This window comes from Mus musculus, chromosome 10, assembly GCF_000001635.26.
Source record: "Mus musculus strain C57BL/6J chromosome 10, GRCm38.p6 C57BL/6J".
NCBI lineage: Eukaryota > Metazoa > Chordata > Mammalia > Rodentia > Muridae > Mus > Mus musculus.
This window is the reverse complement of record NC_000076.6, coordinates 89,811,974-89,832,889: the sequence shown is the minus strand read 5'-3', so window position 1 is coordinate 89,832,889 and position 20,916 is coordinate 89,811,974. Positions and strand designations below refer to the sequence as shown.

At 44.0% G+C, this 20,916-nt stretch overlaps 2 protein-coding genes, 1 long non-coding RNA gene and 1 other non-coding gene across 13 annotated transcripts in view; 1 reads left to right on the top strand and 3 right to left on the bottom strand.

Annotated features, from left to right (window-relative positions):
* Positions 1-6,354: 6,354 nt before the first annotated feature.
* Positions 6,355-10,012, bottom strand: Gm46238 (predicted gene, 46238). Of its 2 annotated transcripts, XM_017314188.1 has the most exons (3): positions 8,433-10,011; positions 7,522-8,346; positions 6,355-7,435 (listed from the first exon to the last, which is right to left on the bottom strand). In XM_017314188.1, exons 1-3 carry the CDS (start codon positions 8,478-8,480, stop codon positions 7,259-7,261), a joined length of 1,050 nt encoding a protein of 349 aa, XP_017169677.1. In that variant the 5' UTR covers positions 8,481-10,011; the 3' UTR covers positions 6,355-7,258. The 2 variants fall into 2 exon arrangements, with proteins under 2 accessions (XP_017169677.1, XP_017169676.1); XM_017314187.1 differs by having other exon boundaries at positions 6,355-8,346; positions 8,433-10,012.
* Positions 10,013-11,443: 1,431 nt separating this feature from the next.
* Positions 11,444-11,550, top strand: Gm26180. The gene has a single exon (XR_003949143.1). It is a non-coding gene; the product is annotated as a U6 spliceosomal RNA (small nuclear RNA).
* Positions 11,551-12,998: 1,448 nt separating this feature from the next.
* Uhrf1bp1l (UHRF1 (ICBP90) binding protein 1-like) overlaps positions 12,999-20,916 on the bottom strand; it is a 74,924-nt gene continuing 67,006 nt past the window's right edge. For 8 of the 9 annotated variants that reach the window (XR_003948815.1, XM_017314128.2, XM_030245340.1 and 5 more), the window contains 3 exons: positions 20,738-20,846; positions 16,669-16,850; positions 12,999-14,955 (listed from right to left, as the gene is read on the bottom strand). Coding sequence is in view for 8 of the 9 variants with exons in the window: in XM_017314128.2 (XP_017169617.1) it covers positions 14,839-14,955; positions 16,669-16,850; positions 20,738-20,846 (408 nt within the window). In the remaining variant the exon portion in view is untranslated. The remainder of the gene's footprint in view (positions 14,956-16,668; positions 16,851-20,737; positions 20,847-20,916) is intronic. The other variant, NM_029166.2, reaches the window with a different exon arrangement.
* On the bottom strand, positions 18,997-20,731 carry Gm31090. Its single transcript, XR_871946.1, has 2 exons — positions 20,073-20,731; positions 18,997-19,695 (listed from the first exon to the last, which is right to left on the bottom strand). It is a non-coding gene; the product is annotated as a predicted gene, 31090 (long non-coding RNA).

The following is a 20,916-nucleotide window of genomic DNA, read 5'->3' as shown; positions in this document are numbered from 1 at the left end:
CCTTGTTACTCCCTGTAAGAATATGGTAAGATCCTGGTGCTGAATAAACCACACACTTTGGCTGCAGGATACACACACACACACACACACACACACACACACACACACACACACACACACACACACATCAAACCAGCCGGGCACTTCCTCCCTGCTTGCACTCACAGTGGGGGTGGGTGCTATGCAGGCTGCTTGGGGGAGACCACTCAGGGCACAGGGCACCTATACCAACACTGCACCAGCTCAGGGAAACTGCAGGAGAAAAGGAGAGGCGAACACAGAATCTGGAGAGCTGGAGGAGAGCTGCAGCAGAAATGCTGCCTTCCAGACATGCATGATCATGCACTCGTGGGAACACAGCAGCTGTGGTTGCCTGAACAAGATCAAGCCAGCTGAGATTCTCTCTCTACATGAGAAGCTCCAAGCTCCAGCCTTCACTGAGGAGCTACTAGTAGTTGCTAACTGCTGGGGGAGGAGCGATCACTCTTTAGATGTGCCACTGGAAGGTTTCCTGGGTTCAAGTGGTTGGTCCCAAAGCCATGCACGTATGGGAAGCACTAACTGGGCTTATTAAAAACAAACAAAGCACCCTTCAGTGTTGTCTTCTTTCTCCCCTCCTCCTCCTCCTCCTCCTTTTATCTTTATCATCATTGTTGCCATCATCATCATCATCATCTTGGTTTGGGCTTTTCAAGACAGGATTTTTCTGTGTAGCCCTGGTTGTCCTGGAGCTCACTCTATAGAGCAGGCTGACCCAAGCTCATAGAAATCCTCCTGCCTCTGCCTCCCTCCCGAGTGCTGGGATCAAAGGTGTGCACCAACACTGCTTGGCTCTTCAGTTTCATTATTTGGCAGACTTCCCTTTTGCTTTTCCTTCAGTGAAATTTAAATGCATCAAATATGTATGGTAGCCAATGTGCAGGTGGCACGCCTAGTAAAAGTGATGGTATGTCTACTGCATAGATGCAGAGTTAAGACAACTGAGAGGCAAAATACATAGATCCACAAACTCTGTCTCAATCTGATGCTCAGTAGAAATAAACATAAGGAACAAGTTGAAGAGTTGGCTATGATTTTACTCGTTGCTTTTTATGTGGCTTTCAGCTGTTCTTCCCATTTCTGAAGACGAGCTTTGTGAACCTTCTGGAGAGAAACCCCTATCTGAGGACAATATGGCTGGATGCAGTTATGATACAGTTGAGGATAGATCCGATGAAGTAAATGCAACGTACACTCTTTTGGTACAAATATTCTCACTCAATTACAGAGTTGTGCACAATAGTGTGTACAAAATCACCAGGTAACACCTACACAATTAATAATAAAGGGACTGATAAGTTTTATTCTACTCCATGAAGTATCATAAAATAGTTACAAAGAGCTCAGTCATATTGGAAAATGTTCGTAAGAAAAAAGATATTTCATGGTTGAATAAATGCAAGTGCTAAGTAATCAATGTAATTAGGGAATAAGAAAATTAAAAATCCTTAATATGCTGAAAAAATAGATATTAAAGTGCAATTTCCAGTACAAGTGGAGAAACCAAGCTCTTGGGACATGCTCCACGGAGCAGATGAGGCCAGAAGACTCAAAGAGAAAAGAATGTGTCCTGCTACTGCCTTGAACAGAGAGGGCTGAGAGCTGAGGCACGCCTGTGCTCTCTACAAGCTGGGGACACTTTCCATAGCTCTGTCCTGAAGCTAAAAGAGAACTGACTTTAATCAACCATCTGAACGGGCTTGGAAGGGCATTCACCTTGGGACCCCGGAAAGCAATGCAGCCTTGCCTGTCACCTTGATTTCAGCCTTCGTAATGAGGAGATCGATCCAGCTGAGCCACACTGCGCAGGAAGATTGTATTGTAAAGTACATTTCTGGTATAATTTATTATAGCAACAATAGAAATGAATAAAGAGGGAAATACCGAGGCTGTTTAATAGATAGATGCCTGCCTGCGGTCCATGTAAGGAATGCCTTTCAACTTAAAAGAGTATGGACGTGTGGTAGATATAACCTGCAAGAAAACTTAGTATTGGGGCATATACACAGGCTGGACTGGAAAGGGCGAAACACCATCAAGAGCCTGGAATCACTTTGTTGTATAATGTAAAGTTGCCCCACAAAAGCCTTACCTGTGCTTACGTGTTTTACAAGGCTAATAAACTGATTAGAACATACGTGATTGTGGCTAATTGAAACGTTGCAGGTTCAGAGCCAAATTATCCTACACTATCTTTTTAAAACTATATCATATCATATCGTGTGTGTGTGTGTGTGTGTATGTGTGTGTGTGTACACGTACATGTGTGCACATGAACGCAGTTGCCCGTAGAGGACAGAAAAGAGTGTAAGATCCCCAGGAGCTAGAGTTAGAGGCAGTTGTGAGCCACCACATGGATGCTGAGAACCAAGCGGGCATCCTTTGCAAGAGCAGGGAGCACTTTTAATCTCTGCATCATTTCTCCAAGCCTTGAGCTATTTTAGTCCCTTTAATCGGCATGTGCTGCCCATCTCTGTTTGACCTAACATAATGGTGACCATTACGTAAGCTCTTTCCAAATGGACTAACAAACCAACAGTTTCCATCGACCCAAAGGCAACCTAGTAGTGTCACCAGATCGCATCCAAGACCCAGAGCTGAGATCTCTCCACTTTTCTAGAACCTGTGTATATGAGGTCTCCAGCAACGTATTTGGAAAGTGCCCCAAGTGAGGACTTTTTGTCCTTTTGCTATAAAAACTTCAGTCCCCATGTTGGAACACAGCATTTGGGGCAACCTGAATCTGTGTTCCCAGGCCATAGTTGCTCTAATTTGGCTCCAGAACAAACTCTTATTTCCTTGGAGGTGAGAGCTGCGTTTTCATTGGGGGCTACTGTAATATGATCATCAAGGGGACGAGTGGACGCAGATCCATGGTGAATCTGCGTAGATCTCAGGCACACAGAAATGCAGCTCTGACTAGGTAGGTCAGTGCTTCTCAACCTGTGGGTCCTGACCCCTTTGAGAGCTAAAGGACTTTCATAGGGGCTGCATATCAATTATTTACATTATGATTCACAACAGTAGCAAACTTAGTTATAAAGTAGAAATGAAAAGTCTTATGGTTGGGGGTCATCGCAACATGAAGAACTGCACACATTACAACTGTCACAGCGTTAGGAACGATAAGAACCACTAGGCTAGGTCGATAAGCTAACAAAATCATGTATTTATAGATCATTGCCTCAGACCATCTCTGGCCATGGCCTTCATATAAAGGATCGGTAAGGATGATGGGAAACTGACTTTCCTAGTTCTGGGTGTAAGCCCCCCTGGGACTGGAAAAGCATGTTTCCAGCGTGGTAGATGATGCCTTCTGCCTATCTGTAGCTAGTTTTATGGAACACAGTATAGCCACTCATTTACATGTTGCTGATAGCTGACTTCAATGTTATGGCAGAGATGGGTGCCTGCAACAGAGACCACAAAATATATACCCTTACCCTTTGCAGAAAAAAAATGTGCTGACTTCTGTCCTAATTACCATAATTACTGAACACCCCCCCAAATGAAATAAAGATATAGTAAACTTTTTAAAAAACCCTACAAATGTACATGTATAAACCATACATATGTATATTTAGGAAACTTGACTCAGTAGAAATGACCTTGAATGGTTATAAATCACACAAATTATACATGGTGGACATTTGAAACCCAAGTAAAAATACTCGTTGAAGACCCTAAAAGAATTATCTGGACATCAACTGCAGCTCCTGGATCCAGCCACATAGCCTGTCTCTTAGTTCTGCCTCACACCTCCCGACTTGCAGGTGGCGCTTTCCAGACTTCAGGTCCAGTGTCATCTTCTAAGAGGTCTTTAGTCTCCAAGACTGGATTACACAGATTTACTTTCTCAGAACATACTGAAGTTATCCATTTGCCCCTCCTCTACATTGAATCCACACAAGGAGGGAGAGCTGGCGCTCCTCAGACCCTGCCTGCCACACAGATGTTAGAAACGTGTGTAGAGTACTGAGAGCGTCACATCCCACGACAGCCCTCATCCTCATCGGTAGGACCGTTTTAAATGGTCTGGATGTTTAGCAGACTGTGCTTCCCCCCCTGACTTTCTGGTTGACAGCCTAAGGCTTTCGTTCTGGTTTACATTCATTTGTAGTGGGTAAGGGGAAAGCAGCCATGCTGCACAGGCTTCTCAAGGCAGAATTGTGTCAACTCCTGGGACTTGTTCCCCTCTGTTATATAGACACTTCTTCCTAGATTGAAACACTCCATCCACCAAGGAAGATCTTTAAGACAGGTAACCAGGTCAAAATAGTTTCAGGAAGTCCCTGAAGCTGACAAGATTCACGCACAGCCATCTCACTGGCCACATAGGTGCTAATTTCAATGTTTCAACATTTATACGGATTTCCCTATACATCATGGTAATTCATTAGACTGCATCTAATAGTTTCTAAAAAACCATCATGCTTCCATTTTACATCATGTTAACTTTGGACTGCTCAAGAACCAAACAAAATATATCAAATATAATTCAATAAACTGATGGTTTAAAAACATTACTTAGTATTTGAAAAGAAACATTAAAATGTTAAAAACTAGAAAAGTGGCTCAGTAGTTAAGAGCACATACTGGTCTTCTAGAACCAGAGCTTGACTCCCAGCACTCACGTTAGGTGGCTCCCAATCAGCTCTCATTCCAGCTTCAGGGGACCAAATGCTTGCGGCTTCTGTAGGCACCTACACTCACATGCACATATCCACACACAGACACACATAACTGCAAATACAAGTTTGTTAAACTTGCCTGTTGGGCTAGGGAGATGGCTCAGTTGATAAAGTATTTGCCACAAAGGCATGGGAAGCTGAGTTTGGAGCTCTAGGACCCAGGTCAAGAAAGCCAGGCATGGCTCACAGACTAGATCGGCAAGTGCAGAGTTTGCGTGGGTCTATATACTAGGTCCTCTGCATGTACGTTCCGGTTGTTGGCTTGGTGTTTGGGAGACTCCTGACTATGGGAATTGGGGTGTCTCTGACTCTTTTGCCTGCTTCGGGGGCCCTTTTCCTCCTCCTACTAGGTTGCCTTGCCCAGCCTTGATGTGAGGGTTTGTGCCTGGTGCTATGGCATCTCATGCTGTGCTCAGATGATGTCTCTGGGAGGCTTGCTCATTTCTGGGGGAGTTGGGGGGGGGAGAAAGGGGAAAAGGGAAGGGAGAACTGGGAGGAGTGGAAGCTGTGCTTGGGATGTGTTGTAAAGAAGAACAAATAAAAACAATATTTTAAAGGTCAGGAATGATGTCACAAGTATGTAATCACATGTATGTAACCATAGTGCTAGGAAAACAGGTGGATCTCTGGAGTTCACTGGCCAGCCTAGACAAACCAATTCAGTGAGAGACTCTATCTCCAAAACTAAGGTGTGAGGGGGTAATCCGAGAGGGCAGCCAACATCAATCTCCAGCTTCCATACATGCATAAGCATAAGTACATGTACACACAGAGAGACAGAGAGAGAGAGAGAGAGGGAGAGGGAGAGGGAGAGGGAGAGGGAGAGGGAGAGGGAGAGGGAGAGGGAGAGGGAGAGGGAGAGGGAGAGAACATAGTGCCTCTAAGGATAAGATAAAAGAAAAGATTATTTGGGCTTTAAGGAATTAGGCACAACTGAAATTTGGAGTGTCAGCCACTTTTCCCAGAGAGAAAGCATTTCCGACGCTGCTCCCTGGACTATTTGCACTCTGTTTAGCAAATGGGATTGGCAGCTCTCAACAGCCGTACCACCATATGTCACCACAGATGCCAGATGACACTCTGAGTAGCAGAGGAATGTGCTGGTTTTCCACCTTGTGACAAGTCAGCCAGAAACTCAAATACCCTACAAGCTGAGGGCAGTGTGGCCCACACTCCCACAATGCTGTGTCACACTTTCTCCACTGTGGACAAAAAGCCCTCATATCCACTTCTAATAACTAACCACCTTTCTGTCCTTGTCCCATCTCCCTGACATCCAGCCAAGGAAAAGGCAATCCTGAAACCTCTCCTCACATCTCACTTAATGTGCGACGGCCAGCACTGCATAAGGCCCAAGAAATGCAAAGTTTAATAACAATGACAAAACCCTCCTGTCCTCATGCAGCTTACCATCTAGTAGGTCAGACGCTAATCAGACAGACATGTCTAAAATCACAGAGGCTACAGCAGCAGAGATTTGTGATCAAGTGGGAAGGCAGAACAGCTGGTCTTAAGGAATCATGGAATGTTTCCCTTAAGAAAGGATGGAGGGGCTAAGATCTGAGAGACAAACAGGAATTAGCCAGGCAACGAGGAAGGACATATATTTCAAACCCCTGAAACATGCGTCAACCAAGTTTTTATTTCATGCTTAGAACAGGGTAATGAGGACAGAGGACAAAGTAAAACATGCTTAAAAAATAAAAAAGGCTCACTAGTAACAATAAGTGCTAATCTCTACTTTAGGTGTGTTTTTAAGAGGTGTGTGTGTGCTCAAAACAACAACAAAAAAGAGGTGTGTGTAGGTGTGTGTGTGTGTGTGTGTGTGTGTGTACCAGATTTAACCCCTTGCATGGTGAGAATCAACTTACTGGAAACAGTAATTACACATGAGGTAGACTTCGAGCAACAGCAATGAAGAGTTACTAAAGGATGTTTATTCTAGGGACTAGAACAGCTTTGGTTAAAGTTGCTTACAAGGCCACACATGGCATCTAGTTGGCTATTATTAGATTTATACATGCTCTAGCCAGACAGAACTCCAGCATGGAAGAGTAAAGTGGCACCATTGTCCCACCCCAAGCTGACAAGCTATGACAAGGCATTTGATTGGCTATAGGAAAGTCAGGTTTCTTTAATGATGTGACCCTGGTATACTGACCACATCCAGGAGCAGCTGGCCAACACAAACTGGATTTGATGGGTGGAGATCATAAAGTTGGGTGGGTAGCGTGGTGGGGAAAGAACTGGGAGTTGGGGAGGGCATGTGTATTATCAAAGTACATAGAATTAAATTACCAAAGAATTAATAAAAACATTATCAGATGGTGGAGAGAGCTCTGTTTAAAGACCAGGAGACCAAGGAGAATCAGAATCACTACAAGCAGGCCAGTTAGGAGACAACTGTAGCAATGCAGAATAAAGTTGGTGATGGCCGCTCTGGTGAGAAATGAAGCAGACAAAGTTGTTTACAAAGTGAAACCTAAGGACTCGGTGAGGGAAACAGTACATGTGTGTCCTGGTAGAATCTAGGTGAGCGGCTCTGGACCAGGATTAGACACACACTGCACAGATGGAACCAGGATTGAACAGACACTGCACAGATGGGACCAGAGCTGGACACACATGGACACAGATGGGACCAGGGCTGGACACACACTGCACAGATGGGACCAGGGCTGGACACACATGGACACAGATGGGACCAGGGCTGGACACAGATGGGACCAGGGCTGGACACACATGGACACAGATGGGACCAGGGCTGGACACACATGGACACAGATGGGACCAGGGCTGGACACACACTGCACAGGTGGGACCAGGGCTGGACACACACTGCACAGGTGGGACCAGGGCTGGACACACATGGACACAGATGGGACCAGGGCTGGACACAGATGGGACCAGGGCTGGACACACATGGACACAGATGGGACCAGGGCTGGACACACATGGACACAGATGGGACCAGGGCTGGACACACACTGCACAGGTGGGACCAGGGCTGGACACACATGGACACAGATGAGACCAGGGCTGGACACAGATGGGACCAGGGCTGGACACACATGGACACTGATGGGACCAGGGCTGGACACAGATGGGACCAGGGCTGGACACACATGGACACAGATGGGACCAGGGCTGGACACACATGGACACAGATGAGACCAGGGCTGGACACACAAGGACACAGATGGGACCAGGGCTGGACACACATGGACACAGATGGGACCAGGACTGGACACACACTGCACAGATGGAACCAGGGCTGGACACACATGGACACAGATGGGACCAGGGCTGGACACACACTGCACAGATGGAACCAGGGCTGGACACACATGGACACAGATGGGACCAGGACTGGACACACACTGCACAGATGGAACCAGGGCTGGACACACATGGACACAGATGGGACCAGGGCTGGACACACACTGCACAGATGGAACCAGGGCTGGACACACATGGACACAGATGGGACCAGGACTGGACACACACTGCACAGATGGAACCAGGGCTGGACACACATGGACACAGATGGGACCAGGGCTGGACACACACTGCACAGATGGAACCAGGGCTGGACACACATGGACACAGATGGGACCACGGCTGGACACAGATGGGACCAGGGCTGGACACACATGGACACAGATGGGACCAGGGCTGGACACACATGGACACAGATGGGACCAGGGCTGGACACACACTGCACAGATGGAACCAGGGCTGGACACACATGGACACAGATGGGACCAGGGCTGGACACACATGGACACAGATGGGACCAGGGCTGGATACAGATGGGACCAGGACTGGACACACATGGACACAGATGGGACCAGGGCTGAACACATACTACACAGATAGGACCAGGATTGGACACACAGTACACAGATAAGACCAGGATTGGACACACACTACACAGATGGGACCAGGCCTGAACACAGACTGACTGAAGCCTTGGATATCACAGTATGTTGATGAGAATACTCAAAGGCTCAGATGTTTGGACATTTGGTCTCCAGTTGGTGGTGCTGTTCGGCTAGGTTTAGGAAGTGTGGCCTTGCTGGAGGAAATATGTCACTAGGGATAAGCTTTGACATTTCAGAGCCAAGCACCATTCGTAGTTTGCTCTCTCTCAGACTCCTGCTGAGTTCAGATTGTGAACTTTGAGCTGTCAGAGCCACCATGACTGCTGCCTGCCTCTGCTCTGCTACCATGGATTTTTAACTTTCTGGAATGCTAAGCCCAAGCAATGCCTTCTTTCTATAAGGTGCCTTGGCCACGGTGTTTTATCACAGGAATAAAAAGGGAACAAGTACAGGGGTGGATGTAGGGGATTAGGTGGAGTGGGCAATAAATATCATTAAAATCCACTGCATGCATGTATGAAATTCTCAAAGAATAAAAAATATTATATTAAAAAAGAAGTTAATCCCTTGATTAGACAAAATATAACTTTCATACTAACAATACTACTCTCCTACAAGTAATATCAAATGATAGTATTTGAAATTTCTAAGATATGAGAAAAGAATAAATGTAATATACCAAAAAACGTTTTGACATATGTTAACTTAAAAAGCAAAGCATACCCCGCCCACACACAGAGAGAATGAGGTAGTGGCAAAAGGAAAAAGATACAAATTCAAATATGAATGAAAAAATAGGAAGCCCACAAATAAACCTATGAATTTATAACCAACAATTTTTGACCAAAATGCTAAGAATATAATGGAAAAAAGACAGCCTCTTTAGTAAACTGTGCTGGAAAAAAACAGAGGCAGAAGAGTGAAATCGGACCATCACATACACTAAATGCGAACATCAACTCAAAATAGATACAATACTTAAAAACTCAGTTGTCAGGGGCTGGAGAAATGGCTGAGTGGCTAAGAGCACTGGCTGCTCTCCCAGAGGTCACAAGTTCAATCCCCTGTAACCTAATGGTGGCTCACAACCGTCTGTAATGGGATCCAATGCTCTCTTTGGTGTGCAGTTGTGCATGAAGACAGAGCATATAAATAAACAAATCTTTTTTTAAAAAATCAGCATCAATGTACTGGAGGGGGTGGTAAACACGGAGGAAAAGTTCTACGGCATTAGCCTTCAAAAGAAAAGTTTAGAATACAATCCCTGAATACATGTAAGAACAACAAAAGCAGGCAGACAGGATAAACGCAGACTGAGAAGCCTCTGGGCTGTGAAGAGATGAGCTACAGAATGAAGGCACCCACTTTGCAGCTATGTATCTAGCGGGGGAGGGGGGGAGGGGGTGGGGGCGGGGGGGAGGGGGGATACACAGCCAGGACATATGTAAAGAATCCAAACAGCTCAGTAACAGGAAAGAGCCTTTTTCAAAGTACTCACGTGGCCTAGAGAGATAGTTCTGACAAACAGCAAATATTACAGAGGACATGAGAAATGCTCAGAATCCCTAATCATGGGAGAGCCCACAAATTCTAATAAAGAAGATGTGGTAGTTTGAGTATGCATAGCCCAGGGAGTGGCACTATTTAGAGGTGTGACCTTGTTGGAGTAGATGTGTCACTGTGGCCGTGAGCTTTAAGACCCTCATCCTAGCTGCCTGGTAGTCAGTTTCCTAGCAGCCTTCAGATGAAGATGAAGAACTCTCAGCTCCTTCTGCACCTTACCTGCCTGGATGCTGCCATGCTCCTGCCTTGATGACAATGGACTGAACCTCTGAACCTGTAAGCCAGCCCCAATTAAATGTTATCTTTATAAGAGTTACCTTGGTCATGGTGTCTCTTCACAGCAGTAAAACCCCAACTAAGACAGAAGCCAAACAATAACAAGCTTTGGTGAGGACGTGGAGAGAAGTAAACCCATGTGTACTGTTTGTTGGTAAAAATACAGATTAGTATGGCTATTATGAAAAACAGTACAAAGTAAAACACAACAACCAGTGACCTCCCACCCGGATAGACAGCCAAAGAACAGCAAATCAGTGTCCTCAGAGAAAGGCAATGCTATGCCCACCACAGAGACTTTCCTAAGGGGCCACTAATAAATGGAGAATGTGATTTACACACAACAGAAACACATTCGGTACTTGGAAAAAAGTCCCGTCATTGATGCCAACCTGGCTGAGTCTGGAGGACACAATGCAAAGGGAAGTAAAGCAGACACACAGACACATACTGCACGAGCTATACTCACCGTAGAAGAGGCACACTCCTGAAACCAGGCACTAGACGTTAGGGTGGCTGAGGAAGTGGGCAGATGTCTATTGATAGGAATAAATTTCCAGTAGGAGAAATAAATTCAAGAAATCTATATCATGATAACTACAACTTATGCTATATACTGTTAGCTAGTGAGAGAATAGATTTTATGTATTTCAGGGATTGTATTTTAAACCACACAATGTACATGATATAATATATATGTTAAATACCTTAACTATTCCATAATGTTTGTATGTATATATATGTATACATATATATGTGTATATATACACACACACACACATATATACATAGACACACGTATATATAAACGCACATGACTTTTAACTTATCAGTTTAAATTTCTAAAAGTTCCCCAAACAAAAACAAAAAATAACTACCACTTTCCACTTCTGACCATTCATATATATCTACTAGAGATTTACCCAAAATAAAATTCAATATATGACAACTTTATTTCCAATTAATAGTAATGTTAAAAATCGTGCTATGGTGCTCGCTTCGGCAGCACATATACTAAAATTGGAACAATACAGAGAAGATTAGCATGGCCCCTACGCAAGGATGACACGCAAATTCGTGAAGCATTCCATATTTTTTATGAATTTCCTAGGCAAATGGTTGGACCTGGAGGGCATCATCCTGAGTGAGGTAACCCAATCACAAAAGAACTCAAATGATATGTTCTCACTGATAAGTGGATACTAGCCCAGAAGCTTAGAATACCCAAGATATAAGATACAATTTGCAAAACACATGAAACTCAAGAAGAACGAAGACCAAAGTGTGGACACTTTGCCCCTTCTTAGAATTGGGAACAAAACACCCATGGAAGGAGTTACAGAGACAAAGTTTGGAGCTGAGACAAAAGGATGGACCATCTAGAGACGGCCATATCCAGGGATCCATCCCATAATCAGCCTCCAAACGATGACACCATTGCATACACTAGCAAGATTTTGCTGAAAGGACCCTGATATAGCTGTCTCTTGTGAGACTATGCCGGGGCCTAGCAAACACAGAAGTGAATGCTCACAGTCAGCTATTGGATGGATCACAGGAACCCCAATGGAGGAGCTAGAGAAAGTACCCAAGGAGCTAAAGGGAACTGCAACCCTATAGGTGGAACAACAATATGAACTAACCAGTACCCCGGAGCTCTTGTCTCTAGCTGCATATGTATCAAAAGATGGCCTAGTCGGCCATCACTGGAAAGAGAGGCCCATTGGCCATGCAAATTTTATATGCCCCCGTACAGGGGAACGCCAGGGCCAAAAAGTGGGAGGGGGTGGGGAGGGTATGGGGGACTTTTGGGATAGCATTGGAAATGTAAATGAGGAAAATATCTAATAAAAATATTAAAAAAGAAAAAAAAGTTAAAAAAATCGTGCTATGTTTACTGTAGGTTTATTTCTTTTTTTTTCTTATTCTACTAAATAGTATGAGATTAATTTAATGAAACAAAAACTGTCCCAGTATCTTTCAATTAGTGTGTATAATACACAATGACACCTCCATCAATACACACACACGCGTACACACACATGAGCTGAGTCAGTGGGGAGTGTGTACTGCTCTTCCAGAAGATTCAATTCCCAGTGCCCTTGTCAGGAAGCTGACAATTTCCTGCTAACTCCAGCCCCTTCTGGCTTCCACAGGCACTATACTCATATGCACAAACCCACCCTCACATATACACAATCAAAAGTAAAAATGAAATCTTTAAAAATTAAAAGTCCTCTTTAAAGAAAAACAGGTAAGACAGTGACTCGTCCCTTTACCACTGCCTTGACAAAGTCTGCAAACGGATGACCGTGCTGAGATAAAACCTATAATCATGCACTTTAAATCAAAGCCACATCACTAATTGTGGCTCTAGCCAACTTATTTTGAGCATCAAAGGTCTCTTTCCTCTCAAATTTCTAGCACCCCAATCACACCCACCTCCTGTGTTTGTGGGGGTACACGGCAATATTTTGGGAGATGTTTCCTTAATCGTAAACCACTATCAAAACAGCACTTTTATGAAGAAAAAAGAAAAAGGAAAAACCAATCGGACAAAGTATATTGAATGCTCAGCATATTATCATCTCTGTTGTTTATACGATTTCATGGGAAGGCCAAATACATCTTAAAGGAATAAAGAAAACATTCAGTGTCTAGTAACATTAAACAGTTTAACATTGTTCCATAGAAAACTTGTATGTTTATGTAGAACAGGTCAGTCCTGAGAAACAGCGTCAGCTCAGAAGTTCATGTCCCATCCGTCCTCCTCTGTGAGACTGCTCTTGCTGAATCCATACCAGACATCAAAGGTTAGCAAGGTGTGCATTCTGAAACTCTAATTAGACCTCCATACTTCATCTAAGGCTACATACAGCTTAGAGTAACAAAGTTTTCACATGGTGTTGTAAATACTCTGAGGTAATATAGTAACGATTTAATTTGTTCTTGGCTGTATGTTGGCTCCCAAACAGTGCCTGTTTTTATCAAATGATGTCACCCGAAAAGAATGATGTGAGGAGAAGGAAGGCAAATACTGTTCACAATAAAATTTAAATCACTCCAACGTGTGATGTAATGAAGGATGTGATTTCTGCCAAGTCCTCAGATACAGGGATGGCTGTAATTCCGGCCAACATGCAAAGCACCATGAGTGTCATAGCAAGGGCCAGGGTTCCCAAGTACCTTAAAGAAAGAACAGTCCAGCTGTCTCATGGCCTATCTGGATATAGTTCTATTGAGGAATGTGAAGTTTAAAATAGACACCACTTACTTTAATTCTATCAGAAATATACTGTCTTCAAAAACCTGTTTCTTAAAATACTCATGTACTTTATTTCATAATTAAGATTCTCTCATGGTGTTTTCAACCTTATCCCATAGAAAATAGATTTCAAAATTTACCAATGACTCATATATAAGACTGTGTGTGTATGTGTGTGCACACACACATATATACACACACAGACATACATCACAGAAATCTAATCAAAACTGGCTTTATATATTCATATGAGCAAACACATGTGTAATATGATGCTACAGGAATGGTATGAAATTGTTCTGCATGTGTGAAAAACAAATTCTCTGAAAACATTCTCCTTAAAGAGGAAAGATAAAGAATTATTAAAATAGTATTAATTAAAATTTTTATAGTTACAAATACCGCCAAATATCGCAAGATAACTTGCCTTTTTACTTCTAATGACACACATTTAATGGAATGTACAGGAATGCTTTAAGTCACTTGCCCAGTGCCCTGTATTTGTGCTTTGATTTTACACGAGTGCCTCACTGAAGCCTCCCCATCACTTAAGGTGACTTTCCTTTCACATTTTCAAGTTGCTTCACAAGTTCGGTAGGGTCAAGAGTTTTCCATTTGTAAACTCAGTAATTATATAATTTATTAATCTGATTGGACTTTTTACAACAATTAAATAATTATAGATTAAGTACATAATTTTAATAACATCTAAAATGTAAGCCTACTTTTCTTTTACATTAGCCCTAAAAGTATCTTTTTTTTTTTTTTTTTGTAAATAATAGTAAATTATTAACAGAGAAATAAATTCAGCAATCTGCATGAGCACAACAGGTCTTCGTTTTTCTTGTAAAAAATGCTTTTGATGAGACACTGAAGTTAGGAACTGACATTTCTCATTAGGCATGTAACTGTGTTACAGTGTGCGCAGCCTTCACGGGGCCACCCAGATGACTGTACCGCTTGCGCCCAAGGTTTCCTCCACAGGGTTTGGAACAGCCGCCACTTCACCACTCGCTTTATTTCATGTAAAGGAAAACTTCCCACTAACTGGTTACATCCTTCTGTTAAACCTAGCCGTCCTTCTCCAGCGCTCTAGCCCCGGTTCTCACGGCCACGGCAGCTACAGGCCCATCCTCTTCATTTGATGGAGAAGCTCATCTCTGGCCGAGTGAGCCTCCGCGAGCTCCATTTTAGCTTGAGCTAGTCTCTGCCTGAGACATTCGTTTTCCTCCATGAGCTGAAATGACATTTGTAAAACAAGAGGTTTTAATCACTTCCCAAAAATGCAACTATTTTATGTAGCATCACTTGGGATGGTAAACCACCCAGTGCTGGTGAGGGTCCAGTTGAGCTGAAAACTGGGAAGCAATTACTATGCAAGTAACCGTGTTCCTACATTTTGACCCAGTAATTGAAAATACTAATTAACTTCTCAGTTCCAAATTTAAAGTGATACTGTGTCACCGTACTACACTGGGGCCTCTGTGTCTTCAGATGCGCTGACCTTCCTTCTCTGTCATAAGCCTCCATCTTTTTGCCTATACCAGCCAGTTCTTTCAATTTGCCACCTCCCCACCCACTCCTTTTTCACCCCTCCTGGGACCCCTTCAGTTTTCAAATTTTATTAGATCTCACGGTTTCCCACTTTCTCTTTTACCTAAGTCACTCTCTTAGGTGACTTTCACTAGTCCCATGATACAACTAGCTCATAGACAAGAGACAGCCTGGCCCAGAACAACCCTCTCCTCGTCTTTAGACTCACGCTGTGAATACTCCAATGGGCATTTTCTTTCAGACGGTCAAAACTAGCTGGGCGTGGTGGCGCACGCCTTTAATCCTAGCACTCGGGAGGCAGAGGCAAGCAGATTTCTGAGTTCGAGGCCAGCCTGGTCTACAAAGTGAGTTCCAGGACAGCCAGGGATATACAGAGAAACCCTGTCTCGGAAAACAAAAAAACAAAACAAAACAAAAAACCAAAAAACAAACAAATAAACAAAAAAAAACCCAGACGGTCAAAACTTTCTAAGACTTATTGCAGGTGTTTTGCCGTCTCAGAGCTACTGCATATGAGGATACAATAAAACTAAGGACAGTCTGTGTTTACAGAGATCAATTAGAGTGTTCAGTCTCTGTACCCGGTCAGAGGTGTCATCTAGCAAACCCCTCAACAGATCAATGAGTTCCTTCTACCACCCTACCACAGAGAATTAAAACTCGGCAGAATGTTTTTTATCTATAATTTCAAATAATCAGAAGCAACTTGAATGTTAAAAAATGTCAAACAGGGCCAGTGCAGTCCCAGCACTTGGGAGGCAGAGGCAGGCAGATTTCTGAGTTCGAGGCCAGCCTGGTCTACAAAGTGAGTTCCAGGACAGCCAGAGCTATACAGAGAAACCCTGTCTCGAAAAACAAACAAACAAAAACAAAAAACAAACAAAAAAAGGAATGTCAAACAGAGTGGTCAGAAATGCTAATACATCACATCACATCATTCAGCCATTAAAGTAAGCTTAAAGTAAATGTAATGACATGAAAACACACGAGATAATGTTAAGCGAAACATAGTAAACTTTTTTTTTTTTTTGTGGTTTTTTGAGACAGGGTTTCTCTGTGTAGCCCTGGCTGTCCTGGAACTCACTCTGTAGACCAGGCTGGCCTTGAACTCAAAGATCCGCCTGCCTCTGCCTTCCAAGTGCTGGGACTAAAGGCGTGCACCACCACGGCCCAGCTGTAGTAAACATTTTTAAGGAATTGTTTAAGAATGAGTAAGGTTCTGGAAGGACAAAAACACTGAGAGAACTTCAAGAAAACAGAAAGAAATTGTTTTCTTATCTTGCTCCACATGAATAACTCTAGCATCTACGGCTTACACACGGCAAGGCTTTACTGACATACATTAGAGGTATTTTAACTGTTAGTGTTTTAGAATTCAACCTAAGTTTCCCCTTACCTGTTCCCTTGTAATGTCGAGAAAGTTGGCTGACTGTGAAGGCAAAGGAACCTCTGGGCTCGTCTGGGTGGCTTGGGTGACACTGCTGTGCATCCTCACGTCACACATCCCCCGGGTCCGCACTACTGAATCACTGCTGGCACCGTCTTTGAAATCAGTCCCAGTGTTAAACAGGTGAGAATCTGAACAAACAAATAAAATGCTCAGACAACAACAATTCCAAGTCACCTGACACATCTTCAGAGTTCTATTATGAAAAAGTAATTTTAAAATGAGAATGTAACTGTTAGTGTGAGGACAGTGGTTTGTGATAGAGAAATAGGGGAGACAAACACAGTAAAACCAAAAGCTACTCTTTCAAAAGATCCCACAACAAGAACAACACCATGCCAAGAAATTGAAAAATAACATCAAGATGCTTGCAAACAGAGACATAACCATCCTGTACAAAATATCAGTAAAGTGAATATACATACCAACAGATAAAATACAAACTGCCCCTAGGCAAGTAGTATGAAATGCAGGATGTCTTACATTAAAAAATAAAAAGGTGAAATGATTGTCTATATCTACAAAGTAATAAGAACCTTAGGCTAACTGCAAAGCTGTAGAAAAGGCACTTAAGGCCTGGGCATGGTGGCACATGTCCTTATCCAGCACTTGGGAGGCAGAGGTGGACTGCCTCCACCTTGGGAAGGTGGGTGTCTGAGAGTTCTAGGACAGCCTGGTCTACATGTGAGTTCAAGGACAGCCAGGGATATATAGAGACTGCCTGGAAAAAACAAAATAGTACAAAGAAAAGAAGGCACTTGAAAAATCCTACACCTTACCATAGTGAAAGTATAGAGACAGTCGGAACAGGATGGGCACTCTCTCGGGGTGACACCCCACACTTGTGTACTTAATGGTATCTTTTCCTCTTTGCCAAAGGACAAGGATGTCTGTTCTCACAACCTCAATACTGCCCTAGAAGGTCTAAGCCATTGCAACTGGGCAGGGAAAGGAAATCAAGAGACCTCAGCTGAAGGGAAGGAGTGAGGCACTTACAGGTGATAGGATCACAAGAATAGAGAAGGAGTTAGAAAAAACAACCGAACGGCTGGAGAGGAGGCTCAGCAGTTAAGAGCACTGTTACTCCTCCATAGGTCCTTAGTTCAATCCCCAGAATCCACACAGTACCTCACAACTGTCTATGGGATCTGATGCCCTCTTCTGGTGTGCAGATGCCCACGCAAACAAAACAAAACCTTGGTTTACATAAAATAAATACATCTAAGTAAATAAATAAATAAATAAATAAACAAACAAACAAATAAACAAACAAACAATTGGAACTAGTAACTGTTCAGCAAAGGTGTAGAATTAAAAACAAATAGTAAGCCGGGCATGGTGGTGCACGCCTTTAATCCCAGCACTTGGGAGGCAGAGGCAGGCGGATCTCTGACCAGCCTGGTCTACAGAGTAAGTTCCAGAACAGCCAGGGCTATACAGAGAAACCCTGTCTTATAAAACCAAAACAAAACAAAACAAACAAACAAACAAAAAACAACAAAAAATAAACGATATTAACGTATCACTATATGGAAAGTCTTAAAATGAAATTTAGAAAACAATCCCATTGAAATGTTTTCAAAATTAGTCATCTCCCCAGAACCACCAAACATATTTTTAGAGAAAAGAAAAGAATACTTCAATTTAGAAAGATCGTAGCACATCTTTTGAGCCAGGTGCAACCATAGCATGTCTGTAACTCAACCTTAGAGAGGCAGATGGGAGACTCCAAGTCCCAGGCTAGCCTGGATTACAGAAGAATGTAGGTAAAGCAGACTTCATAAAAAATCAGATATGGCTGTGTTTAAACCTATATAAGTTTTTAAGATTTGTTGTATTCTTATTTTATACATGAGTGTTTTGCCTGCATGTGTGTCTGTGTGTGTGTACAGTGCCTGTGGAAGCCAGAAGAGGACATTAAGCCCTGTAGAGCTGGAGTGGGTTTACCCCTAGGCCCATGTTCTCTCCGGTCTTAGGTTCTTCGCCTCATTAACAGTACCACGTATAGGCTCCATCTCATGCAATAGGCTTTAAATCCAATTAAATATTTGCTGGTTACTGCCATATCATTAATGCTACTACTGTAACAACGGGCATATCTTCGAGAATGTCATTATTGTAATTCACAGGGTTTGCAGCTGGGTGAGACAGATGTGTGTCCAGCACTCAGGTCATGTGTCCAGCACTCCAGCACTATGGATGCCACTAGGAGGATATGTGTCCAGCACTCAGGCCATGTGTCCAGCACTCCAGCACTATGGATGCCACTAGGAGGTCATGTGTCCAGCACTCAGGCCATGTGTCCAGCACTCAGGCCATGTGTCCAGCACTCCAGCACTCCAGCACTATGGATGCCACTAGGAGGTCATGTGTCCAGCACTCAGGCCATGTATCCAGCACTCAGGCCATGTGTCCAGCACTCAGGCCATGTGTCCAGCACTCAGGCCATGTGTCCAGCACTCCAGCACTATGGATGCCACTAGGAGGTCATGTGTCCAGCACTCAGGCCATGTGTCCAGCACTCAGGCCATGTGTCCAGCACTCCAGCACTATGGATGCCACTAGGAGGTCATGTGTCCAGCACTCAGGCCATGTGTCCAGCACTCAGGCCATGTGTCCAGCACTCCAGCACTATGGATGCCACTAGGAGGTCATGTGTCCAGCACTCAGGTCATGTGTCCAGCACTTGGGCCATGTGTCCAGCACTCGGGCCATGTGTACAGCACTTGGGCCATGTGCCCAGCACTTGGGCCATGTGTCCAGCACTCAGGTCATGTGTACAGCACTCGGGCCATGTGTTCAGCACTCGGGCCATGTGTCCAGCACTCAGGTCATGTGTCCAGCACTCAGGCCATGTGTCCCGCACTCCAGCACTATGGATGCCACTAGGAGGGCTGAAGCTTACAGTTGAGCACCAGTTCAAATTCTCCACTGTCTATGCCACAAATATGCAGTGTCTTCAGCAACAGATCTAACCTTCAAATTGTGGAAAGTAACCAAGTTGGTTATACTGTATGGGCAATATGCTGTATTATTTAGGTGGACAGTGGAACCCAATTGGCCAAGAACTCAAGATGTAACCCATTTGGGGGATTTTATTTGGTAACGCATTATGCCTAGCTGGGATACTGTCTTTCTCATCCTATGGTGACTATATGTAAACTCTTCACCTGACTTTCAAGAAGCCTTTAGTATATGCTATCTCCACCCCAGACCCCTCCTCTAGCCTGACCTCCCATCCCCATTAACCCTCCCATCTAAGTTCTCCTTTATCCCTTCATAGCCTGGGAAGAACCACTCCTTCCCTTAGTCCCTGACCAGCTACCCTACTTCTGTGTGATTCTCAAACAAACCTTCACATCCAGGGCATAAAAACTAGCATCCACATTCAGAAGATGCACGCAGGCTTCGTCTCCCTGGGCCTCCGTTACCTCACACAGGGTGTTTGTTTCTATCTCCATCCAGTTCCATGCATATTTCATATCTTTCTTTTTCTTAACAGCTAAACAGTTGTGTACTCCTAGTGTTCCTATGGGAGGTGGAAGGCAAAGACAGAGAATTCCTGCCTTGCAGGCCAGGCAGCCTGAAGTACAATGTGATAAGGGACAGAGGCTCTGCTGCAAACAAGATGGAAAGTGAGAATGACCCACTATCTGAGGTTTCCCTCTGACATTCACATGCTCACTGCAGCATGAAGTATAGACACACACACACACACACACAAACAGACAGACAGAGAGAGAGACAGAGGGAGAGAGAGGGAGGGAGGGGGGAGGAGAGGGGGGAGAGAGAGAGAGAGAACACAAAATCACAAACACCTTTCTTCCTTTCATTCCAGACACATCTGCAGCACAGGTATGAAGCTTACTACTGCTGCATCACTGCAGGGTTTACACGGATTCTGTAGACTAACGTGGCAAAAGCATTCCCCAATCGTCACTACTGAAAAGCCCCATACAGTACAATGAGACAAAACCCAGCAGCACGTGACTGTGCCGTGGCGTCATTTCCAGGGTACCTCTGATGTGGAAAGAGCCATCATCACTCCTCTCCACCACGAGACGGTCAATATGCACAGTCACAGGGCTCGGCTGCAGGGACACCGTGCTGCCCCGGGGACTGTCATCCTACAGGTAAAGAGAAAATACTGTCATGCTCTTATAAAAATAAGTGAAAATACTGAAACAGTCAACTTGA

Coding starts and splice junctions, on each gene's coding strand:
- Gm46238 (XM_017314187.1), bottom strand. CDS start 8,596: ATGTGTTCAGCCCTGGTCCCATCTGTGTCCATGTGTGTCCAGTCCTGG. Junction 8,347..8,432: donor GCAGTGTGTGTCCAGCCCTG/GTCCCATCTGTG, acceptor TGTCCAGCCGTG/GTCCCATCTGTGTCCATGTG.